General features: G+C 39.7%; 2 protein-coding genes across 5 annotated transcripts in view; one reads left to right on the forward strand and one right to left on the reverse strand.

Moving 5' to 3' along the window:
• Positions 1–1246: 1246 nt before the first annotated feature.
• LOC148724299 (uncharacterized) lies at positions 1247–6210 on the reverse strand. 3 transcript variants are annotated; one of them, XR_015991620.1, is made up of 5 exons: positions 5220–6210; positions 4515–4642; positions 4147–4223; positions 3317–3866; positions 1247–1671 (listed from the first exon to the last, which is right to left on the reverse strand). XR_015991620.1 is itself a non-coding variant. In XM_088732973.1 (5 exons), the coding sequence occupies exons 3-5, from the start codon at positions 4614–4616 to the stop codon at positions 3716–3718; spliced, it is 330 nt and encodes a 109-aa protein (XP_088589099.1). In that variant the 5' UTR covers positions 4617–4642; positions 5220–5324; positions 5754–6210; the 3' UTR covers positions 1247–3715. The 3 variants fall into 3 exon arrangements, 1 of the variants encoding a protein (XP_088589099.1); XR_015991619.1 differs by having other exon boundaries at positions 2613–3866; XM_088732973.1 differs by having other exon boundaries at positions 1247–3866; positions 5220–5324; positions 5754–6210.
• Positions 6211–6240: 30 nt separating this feature from the next.
• Positions 6241–10854, forward strand: part of LOC148724300 (G protein-coupled receptor 83-like) — a 17876-nt gene continuing 13262 nt past the window's right edge. Inside the window, exons 1-2 of one of the 2 annotated variants that reach the window (XR_015991617.1) lie at positions 6241–6391; positions 9081–10854. The exon at positions 9081–10854 is cut by the window's right edge and continues 710 nt beyond it. The gene's annotated coding sequence lies outside the window, so the exon portion shown is untranslated. The remainder of the gene's footprint in view (positions 6392–9080) is intronic. The other variant, XM_088732970.1, reaches the window with a different exon arrangement.

Below are 10854 nucleotides of genomic sequence, written 5' to 3' on the forward strand. Positions count from 1 at the left end.
GATACCAGCTATTGAGAATAAACTCGGCGTATTACAACCTATAATTTCTCTTGCTGTTTAACACAGAGTCCACAATACATGGCGGCTTTTTCTCACTGATATTTTATGTCACATTTATAGTTTACACAATGCACTGTTCCATTTTTTTAAAACTATATTCATGCAGTACTCATAAGATTCTTTGTCACTGGCCTTCAGATGACCTATATTGGTGCCGGATTCCTCTACATAGTTGCGAGAGATTACAGACATTATAGGTACGATGTGATTAAGGCACTGGTGTTGAAAACCTTTTTGCGCTACCTCCTCCGCAACGATGATTAAAATCGTGAATAAACAGAGACCGGGGGTAGTAATAATTGTTTTCAAATCAAGATAGATGTTGAACAAGCTGACAAAGCTTTTAAACAGACAAAGACTAATTTCGTTTAATGACACGTTAGGAACAAGTTTAAACTCCCTTGAACTTTAACAGGGTTCGTACTGTATAGTAAGTCCATGAATTTCAGGGCAAGTCCCCCAATCAATTCAACCAATCCTTGGAAAGTCCTTGAGTTTTTATTTTCTAAAAGCTTCTTGAGAGGGGTGGGACGTTGACTTTTTCTGAAAAACCAACTTTAAAAACTGAGTCAAGCGCTGTGCGCTAGGTTGGTTTGGAAATTAACATGGAGCGCGGTAGTAGATCCAGTAATGCGTTATTGACCAAGTAGGAGGACTCAAACCTGAGCCAAGCGTTAAGAGCCAAGCGAGAGCTTGACTGCAGGTTACACAAGGACAAAATGGCTGCAATGCTAGCCACCGCAGAAAACGAAAAATAAACAAGGGTTAATAGCTAATCAGCTCACAGAATTCACTGCATCTTACACCGCTTGCGAAGCCAGCCATATAAAAAGGAAAGGTAATACATCGGCGTATATAACTCTTAAAGCAAGAATCTCTCCCAACATATTCATCTAAGGTAGTAAACGTTTGAAATGTATAGAAAGCATGAAAAAGAAAGGGTTCTGATGCCGCGCTTATTCAGAGCTACAAGTTTGAATGGCCGAGGGGTGGGCACTTATTCAAGGAAATACGGTATATCGATCATTTGAGGCTGTGCGCGTTATTTCGCGTTGTTTCATACTTTATATTATCTGATATTACACAGTTTGTCAGGAAATCAATGGTCGTCGTGTGTTTACGTCCTACAAAAATGTCGCATCAGAGATTTCACGATCTAGCTTCGCAAAGAAATGTACCAGCAGTGTTTTGCCTTATGTTATTTATTGAGTTTTTTTGGCAGCATTTTGTGTTTTGACGTTCTCTTCCCGTCGCGGTTTGCTGGGCGACTTTTAACAGTAAATGAAGCTGTTTTTCAAATTTTTGTCTCAAATGACTATTTATTCCTGCCGCTCTGCTGTAGATATAGGTGAAGAGCTCAAATAACAAAAAAGTTTGCGTCACAAGAATTTCTTCACATTATATATCCCAGAAAACCTCAGGCATTACTCCGAATACCAGAACTTCAGCCTGGGTGAACCAGAAAGGATAGACAATACTTCCCTATATTAACCATGAATGAAAAGCTAAGTAAGTCAAATATCTCAGAAGTGCTCAGGCGTTACACTGAATGCCAGGACTTCAGCCTTGGTGAACCAGTAAGGCCGATAGACAACACTTCCCTAGATTAACCTGTGAATATCAAAGAAAATAAGAATGTTAGGTATCCCAAAGGCACTAAGGCATTACTGTGAATAGCAGAACTTCTGTTTAGCCTGGGTGAACCAGAAAAGATAAACAACACTTCCCCGTATTGACCATGAATGAAAAAACTTAAAGTATGTTATATATCCCAGAAGCACTCAGGCATTACACTGAATGCCAGGACTTCGGCCTGGGTGAACCAGAAAGGATTGACAACACTTCCCTATATTGACGATGAATGAAAAGCTAAGTATGTTGTATATCCCAGAAGCGCTCAGGCATGACACTGAATGCCAGGACTTCAGCCTGGGTGAACCAGAAACGATAGACAACACTTTCCTAAATTGACGATGAATGAAAAGCTAAGTGTGTTGTATATCCCAGAAGCGCTCAGGCATTACTTTGAATGCCAGGACTTCAGCCTGGGTGAAGCAGAAAGGATAAACAACACTTCCCTATATTGACCATAAATGAGAACCTATGTGTGTTATATATCCAGGAAGCGCTCTGGCATTACACTGAATGCCAGGACTTCAGTCTGGGTGAACCAGAAAGGATAGACAACACTTCCTTACATTGACCACGAATGAAAAAACTAAGTGTGATATATATCCCAGAAGCACTCAGGTATTGCACTGAATGCCAGGACTTCAGCCTGGGTGAACCAGAAAGGATAGGCAACACTTCCCATTATTGACCTTGAATGAGAGCTAAGTATGTTGTATATCCCAGAGGTGCTCAGGCATTACTTTGAATGCCAGGACTTCAGCCTGGGTGAACCAGAAACGATAGACAACACTTCCCTATATTGACCATGAATGAAAAAGTATGTATGTTATATATTCCAGAAGCGCTTAGACATTACTCGGAATGCCAGGACTTCAGCCTGGGTGAGCCAGAAAGGATAGAAAACACTTCCCTATACTGACCATGAATGAAAAGCTATGTATGTTATATAACCCAGAAGCGCTCAGGCATTACACTGAATGCCAGGACTTCAGCCTGGGTGAGCCAGAAAGGATAGGCAACACTTCCCTATATTGAACATGAAGAAAAAGCTCAGTATGTTATATATCCCAGAAGTGCTCAGGCATTACACTGAATGCCAGGACTTCAGCCTGGGTGAACCAGAAAGGATAGACAACACTTCCCTATATTGAACATGAATGAAAAGCTAAGTATGTTAAATATATCCCAAAAGTTCTCAGGCATTACACTGAACGCCGGGACTTCAGCCTGGATGAACCAGAAAGGAGAGACAACACTTTCCTATAGTGACCATGAATGAAAAGCTATATTGAACTTTGTTATATATCCCAGAAGTGCTCAGGCATTACAGTCAATACCAGGACTTCAGTGTGGGTGGACCAGAAAGGATAGACAACACTTCCCTACATTGACCATGAATGAAAAGCTAAGTATGTTGTATATCCCAGAAGCGCTCAGGCATTACTCTGAATGCCAGGACTTCAGCCTGGGTGAACCAGAAAGGATAGACAACACTTCCCTATATTGACCATGAATAAAAAGTTCAGTATATTATATATCACAGAAGTGCTCAGGCATTACTCTGAATGCCAAGACTTCAGCCTGGGTGAACCAGAAAGGATAGACAACACTTCCCTATACTGACCATGAATGAAAAGCTAAGTATGTTATAAATCCCAGAAGGGCTCTGGTATTACTCTGAATGCCTGGACTTCAGCCTGTGTGAACCAGAAAGGATAGACAACACTTCCCTATATTGACAATGAATGAAAAGCTAAGTATGTTCTATATCCCAGAAGTGCTCAGGCATTACTCTGAATGAAGGACTTCAGCCTGGGTGAACCTGAAAGGAAAGACATAATTTCCCTCTATTAACAGTGAATGAAAAACTAAGTTTGCTATATCCCAGAAGCTCTCAGGCATTACACTGAATGCCATATAAATCTTAGAAATATGACAAATAAATATATATCTCAGAAGTGACCAGGAGACACTAAACAAAATAATATTGTTATAGGATAAGACTTCAACAAAATAGATTTTTTTAAATAAAACAATGTTGACTGTGCCTTACTACAATGGGTGCACAGAATTTAAAAATTAAAATGTTATACATTGCAGGCAGAGCACATAAATTAACATCACATGGCTCCTCTTCAAGGAGAAAGAGCAAGTCATCTCTTAACCCCTTCCATCTGAAAGAGACAGAAAAAAAAACAGTGAATTTAGTTTCTACCTTTATAATCCAAACTTACCATATTTTTGCTGGTAACTGGGTAAAAGTGGAGAACAGCTCCCCTAAAAGTCTGTCGGCCGACTGTCGGCTAACTGTCAGCCTGCAGTATACCAACTGTCCATCAAACTAAGTATCCCAAGTGAGATTTAAAGACATGTATTCCAATAGAAAGTGAAATACCATACTGCAAGCTGGAATTTTTTATGCATGTCAATGCAGAAATGCAGAGTTGTACCCACCCCCCAATATTTGCTTTGCTCTTTAGGAAACACTCAGCAAAGGCTTTCCCAAAAGGAACATCAGGAGAGGTACATTCCTACAAATAAATTGCATGTATCACTCAATAATGAATTAACTGAGCTAAAGTCATATAATGTTCACTACTATTTGTAGATATATATATAGTCACTGTTCAACACAGATAAAATATGTTCATTTTTATGAACACCTTTCGTCTGCCTTTCTGTAAAGTCAAGAAAGCCAAGAAAGCTCTCACTAATTGATTATAAATAAATTGCATAACAAATACCGGTAGGCTGAATATGTTTTGTGTTATTGTATCATTCCGCTATGATGCATGTCATTTAGCATTGCAGGTATAACCTACCTCAATAACTTTGCAGAATACACACCACTCTGTGTCCAATCCTTGCTTGCAAAGTTCATTGATATATTTTTTGGCATCACCAACTCTTTGCTTGAGCAGCATTATCAGTGTTTTGTAATCAAGAGTAACTGTCATGAAAAAAGACAAGAAGATAATAAGAAGCTGAAGTTTAAATAGCTACACCAAAGATCTCAAATGGTATACTTTCCCAGATATTTTCTAACACGGCCAAGCATAAAATCGATTCAATAATTACTATCACGTAGCTAGACATGTAACATAAAAACATTGCAAAAATAAAAAATAATATGATAAAAAAATGTAGAGTCAAGATTGGCACACACAAATAACCTGGAACTTTAACTTTAAAGCATCTTCCATTAACTACTATTCCAGTTTTCTCAATGGCATCCCTCTGGCGATTTAAATCTTTTATCGTAGAAAAATAGAAATGGAATAAATTATAATACTGTCAAGACCCTATCAAGGAAACAAACCCGAAATTTCTCCTAAAGTAGCCATAAAAAGTGATCATAGCTTGAAGACTTAGAGGCTCAGCGTAAAATCAAACTCAGCCGATTATGTGATTTTCCTGCCAAGCAGAGATGAGTTCTGATACATCGTAAAACCTGCATTCACAACGAAACATAAGACAGCAAACTCACTTTTTTCAATCTTAATAAAAATATAAACGTTATGACTTACCACGGTTCGTCTTGGCTTGGAAATGCTAAGTAACGTTTGCCAAGCTTTTCTTGATCCAGGATCCTCGACTGCAGTTTGAAAAACAGCAGGGTCCAGTCTGGTACTCTGAGAGATTGCAAAAACTGAGGGTTACTGTCCCCTAGTATTGTTTCAAACGCTTGCAGTAGGCTGCTGCTGTTAATTTTAGTTTTGTCAAGGATGTCGTTGAGCATTCGCCCCACCTCAGGACTGTGGACCTGACCTACGATATACATTTGATCGATGTCCACACATCCTCGCGGCGACCTCCTCAATTTTAACTCTGATGCTGGTCTTACTTAGCTAATTCTTTTATTTCCTCCAATAAGAATTCTAGCTGACTCCGCGCTTGATTGAGGCAGGCCTTCTGAGTCGATCGTTTTCAATTCGAATAGCTGCGGAGGCATCACGAACAGCTTTCAGCTCCTCGCAAAAGTCATCGCTTGGTCGAGTCTTGCTAGTCTCCGTTTTGATTTTAGGCGAATTTATTTTATCGATCAGCCAAAGATATCTCACCACTTCTCCTTCTTTGAATTTCTGCCGGAAGATGGTAGCAACAACTCCAAATAGAGAGGCGATGGCCACTTTGTTGTTCTGAACATATCGGCCATCCAAGCTTCCGCCATTTTTCAAAGCTGGACCGTACAAAACGCTTGGAAAATGTGCCACTAACAGGCTACTTCAGAAAAACTTGCTGACTCTTATGCCACATTTCTTGAAATTTAAGATAAACCATTCCCTTGACTCATCTGGAGGAGAATGAAGCGATTCAACCCTTCGAAGTTTGAAGGCATCCATAACTGCACTCGACCGCGGGAAACTAAACATTCCCGCTTTTGCCTACGCATATTAATATGAAATCCAATCTCGAAATGTCAATAGGCCGATCCAGCCCCTAATAAAAAAAAAAAAAAGGCTTCATTGTACCCAGCAGGAACAGAGATTGTACAAATTCAAGCAATTACTCAGATTACTGCAAGCAACTATCGAAAAAGGCTGTCAAGGCGATGATGGAAACCTAGCCGCCTTATGACGTCACTCCATAGCAACCAGCCTTTTCGAATATTTGAAATTCCCGTTTACCTGTTGCTCGTGATGCCTCTATGCTACGATCGACGGTGGACTGTTGTCGGTTGTCTGTTGTCAAAATTTGGGTAGGTTGCCATCTATTTTATTTTTCGAATAGATCAGTGAAATGTTTTTTAGTCGGCCCATGCCTAATGTATGTCTTCTCAGCTAATGACCAAACCGCTGCAGATCAAAACCCTGCAGCTGTTTGCATGGTTTTGTCTGTTTTCGTTAGAGCCATTTGTTGTTACTTAAAATAAAACTGTATTAGTCTATAGCTGCTATTACAACTGTATTAGTCTATAGCTGCTATTTTCGTTAGAGCCATTTGTTGTTACTTAAAATAAAACTGTATCAGTCTATAGCTGCTAGGTCGCATTTGATACGATTTTAGACCAAGTTTAACCTTTTTGGAATCGTGGGAGTGTGTCTTTATGGATTAATCACGAAACAGACATCCTTACTATGACTAGAAGCTCCTTCAGCTGCGTGAAAAGAAGCTTAGTTAGCCCAAACCAACCCTCAAATCTCCAACTTATCATGTCCCAGACCACGAGAGAACCTCTTTGTCAGTTTCGTTGTCATCGTTTTCATTATTTATCGGAGTCGTCGCTAGACTGCAAGAGCTTTTCTTCGCAAGGTTCAACCGAGCCTGCAACTTCCATTTCTTTAACCGACGCTAACTAAGTGCGATGTTTTATTACGCATAGTAGAGCTTGCGGAAGAAAGAAATTACTCGCTGTCGGTCATCAGTTCAAGAGTATTTCGAGGCTAACCACAACAAAATTACAATAGGCATAGAAGATATGCACGCGTCGATTAGGACTTTTTAATTCTCTACGAAATCAACTGCTATCCACGGAACCACGTCTTTGTCATAACTGTTTGTTCAGCCAGCGTCTCACATGAGAGCAGTGTCATTCCCCTTAAAAGAGCTCTCCAAAGAACTTAAACTCTCATTGCCTGTGGTCATCTTTGCTCACACTTTTAATTGAGCCATCAAGGCAGCCACAGGGCTCTATGACAAAATACAATGAGCCTCATTCAGTTGTGGATGGTTAGTGATGCAAACGTTATTCCTCTGATCATAATTAATAGAGGTATAATTTGATCTAAACAGGAGCTTCATGTGCTGCAGTTCAGTCTCTTGATGATTTGGATACCCGCATGAGCTTTTCTTTTGAGCATGAAAATAGAATTGGCGCTAACGGTAGTCGAAAAATAGTATAGTTTCTCTGATTTTCTTGTTATGGGCCCATTTCCAATAATTGCCAGATGCTTCAATGATTCATCAACCATATAAGTACAGGCTAATAGAAGAATGATTCACGCAACCTGAATGTTAATAGCACTCTAACTATGGAAACTTGAATAATTCGCCCAGGTTAAGCTGAGCTGGTGTTTATGGAGTTTTTCCAGGTCTATTTCAACATTCAGTCAACCGGCCATACGAGTATTAACTGTCGCAATATCATGTCCAATTCATCTTGTCCAATTGTTATATAGAACCTTTCTCAATTTGCATTTGAACGGAAGAGAGTTCATGCGGAACTCATCAAGTTAGCTTTCGTTCTGGCCAAGTTTTCTCCGTTTTTACGCCTGAGTAAAAACGCAAAGAAACTTCGTCTTCAAACAGGCCGAAGACAAATATTTGGGTAGCACAGCGTCAAATGATTTCGCTGATGCAAGTTTTGAAGGTCATTTTCGAAGGTCTTTCCAATTTCATTGCACGGTGCAGCGCCAAAACTCAAGCACCGAAACGAACTATTTAAACGCGACAAAGTGATTCTGGCTGCTTCTTTAATTTCGGTATCATTGCGACATGATCTACTAAAATAAAATTCCAAAAGATTACTGTATTCCTTAACTAAAAAATTCAGGATATGTAAAGCTTTAAAGCGCCTCTGCCAATCCACCAGCCATCATACTTCAATTTAAATCTTTTGCCAGCAGTTGCGCTGATAAAGACTTTGCACCTAAGAACATAAAAGCCAAAGTTGACTAGAGAATCTTGAAATCAAATTAAAGAAAATGGCGATAAGAAACTATGTCTATTCAATTAATGAAGGAAAGCTTTTGTTATCTGCCTTATTAAACAATTATTGACTCACCAAAGACCCTGTCGGGAGTCAAAATCGACAAATCGATCTTGGATTTCCATTCGTAAATAAAAATATATCGGGATGAAAATTTTAAGTGAGTTTAATGCCTTAGGGGAAAGTTATATATTCAACCATATATTCTTCTGAAAATAAAGTTACTTAATCGCCCGCTAATTTCAACTTGACAGTGCATATTTAAGAACGGTCTAATTATTTTATTGTCATATATCTGTGAAATGATACAAACTAAGAGAGGAAGTCATCAGATGAAAACTGAATTGACAAGGCGACGGTTCCATAAAGCAATATTGACATTAAGTGATCTGAAATTCGTAGTTCGCTTTCTTATGATTGTGTATGCTAAGAAAACACGGTCAAGTGAAATGCTGACGCCATACCAAGTTTTCCTGCAACCTGGAAGGTTGTTTTGATAGGCTGAGTTGTGCAAAGATCCCGAAGCGAGTCCTGTTTTAACTGATATTTTCGTTTCATCTTTCTCCCATGAACGAAATTTACGAGCGATTTTTATTTCGCAAACTGTAACTGGAGTTCTCAGATGACGTTTAGGCCGAATAATAAATGAAAGTTTAACCAAACAACGGTTAATCTTTGTTAAAAAAAAGATCTTATAAGTTTTTCAATCTTTCGTTTAATAGACATTCCCTGGTTTCAGGTCGCGGTTTACCAAGACATTCCTTGAAGGCAAAAATTCAAGCCTCTCGTCAGCTCAGCGATAGCAATCGCTGCCTTGGGAAAAACCACTACAGTATAAAATGTTGAAAGGCTTCGCCTGCTTGTGTGCTATCGAGGCAATGCAAAAATACGAGGATACCTAAAACCTGAACATCAATACCGAATGCCAGGAAATGAAAACATTCGTACGCCACCATTACGCATTACAGAGATCGATCACCTTTAGAGCGACCCTTAGATGCCGCATATTTTGTAACATCTTCGTCTCCTTTGCTACGATCTTCAGATTTGAGTCTCCGCCGCCAAAAAAACAAAATCGCTTCACAACCACGGTTCTCTTTGAAATGTCGTAAACAAATTTTCGGGGTCTGCGTTTTCGAGAAACCCTCTGGGTTTTCTCGAAAGCGCAGACCTTAACAAACAGCAAACTTTACTAGATGCCGCGTATTTTGTAACATCTTCGTCTCATAAGTGACGCTTCACAACCACGGTTCTCTCCGAAATATCTAAAAACAGGCTTTTTAATTTGGGTCTGCGTTTTTGGGTCTGCGTTTTCGAGAAACCCCTTAGGTTTTCTCCAAAACGTAGACCCAAATACGCAGACCTTAACAAACAGCAAACTTTACTAGATGCCGCGTATTTTGTGAAATCTTCGTCTCATAAATAACGCTTCACAACCACTGTTCTCTCCGAAATGTCTTAAACAGGGTTTTTAATTTGGGTATGCGTTTTTGGGTCTGCGTTTACGAGAAAAATTGACAAAATTCCAGTTTTGTTTTACACATTCTTCTATGATTCGTGGCCACTAATTTCCTGTTACATCGGCTTGTTCGGCAATCATAGTGTTGGTCTATGCATGCAGTTTTACTAGCGACTATTTGATTAAATACATCATTGTTTTTGAAGGCTCGATTACACGACGCCGGTTAATACTTCCTTTGACATTCTACTAATCAGTGTTAGCGACAAGAAATAATAACTTACTTAATCAACTACTGAATATACCGAAACAGGAAAACTTTATTATGAGCAATTGCAAACTTTTCACAACAGCCATTGCGAAAATTTGGACTATTTTTTTGGACGATTTTTTGGACGATTTTTTGGACGATTTTATAAGGGGGATGCACACCTTTAGTACTGCAGTCGACAAGTACTGAGGGAGGGGTGGGGGAAGAGTGTTATTACTCAGGGAGGGGTGGTAGGTGGTTGTAATTGTAAACACTACTCGATCGAAATAATTATTTTATTCGATTTTTCTCGATTACTCGATCGTAATAATTATTTCAATCGGTTTTTCGACCGACTTCTCCTACATCAACATATTCGCGCTGGGCCGCGGCGTTTCTTTAATTTTTTAGTCATGCGAAGGCGAAACTGCCACGTAACGCCGGACTTTAATTCGTATTGAAAATATCGCGTTTGCGATTCTCCACTGTTAGCTCCACTGTTAGCTCCACTCCCGGTTAGCTCAATGGATAGATTGCTGGACTGTTGTGCGGGAGGTCGAGGGTTCAAGCCCCGGCCGGACCAACACTCAAGGTCTTAAAATGATTGAGAAGAATATGCTACCTTTCTCAAACGTTAACATCAAGAAATGGTTAGATATTCTAGTCTTCTCGGATAGGGACGAATAAATGGAGGTCCCGTCTCCTGCAGGGTTAGGGGCAGGAGACGTTAATTTCCCACGCACGAGATCACTGTGTGATGGATGTCCTCCCCTGGAGTGGGATGGGTGGGAAAATAGCAGGTAC

Source organism: Stylophora pistillata, chromosome 9, assembly GCF_964205215.1.
Source record: "Stylophora pistillata chromosome 9, jaStyPist1.2, whole genome shotgun sequence".
NCBI lineage: Eukaryota > Metazoa > Cnidaria > Anthozoa > Scleractinia > Pocilloporidae > Stylophora > Stylophora pistillata.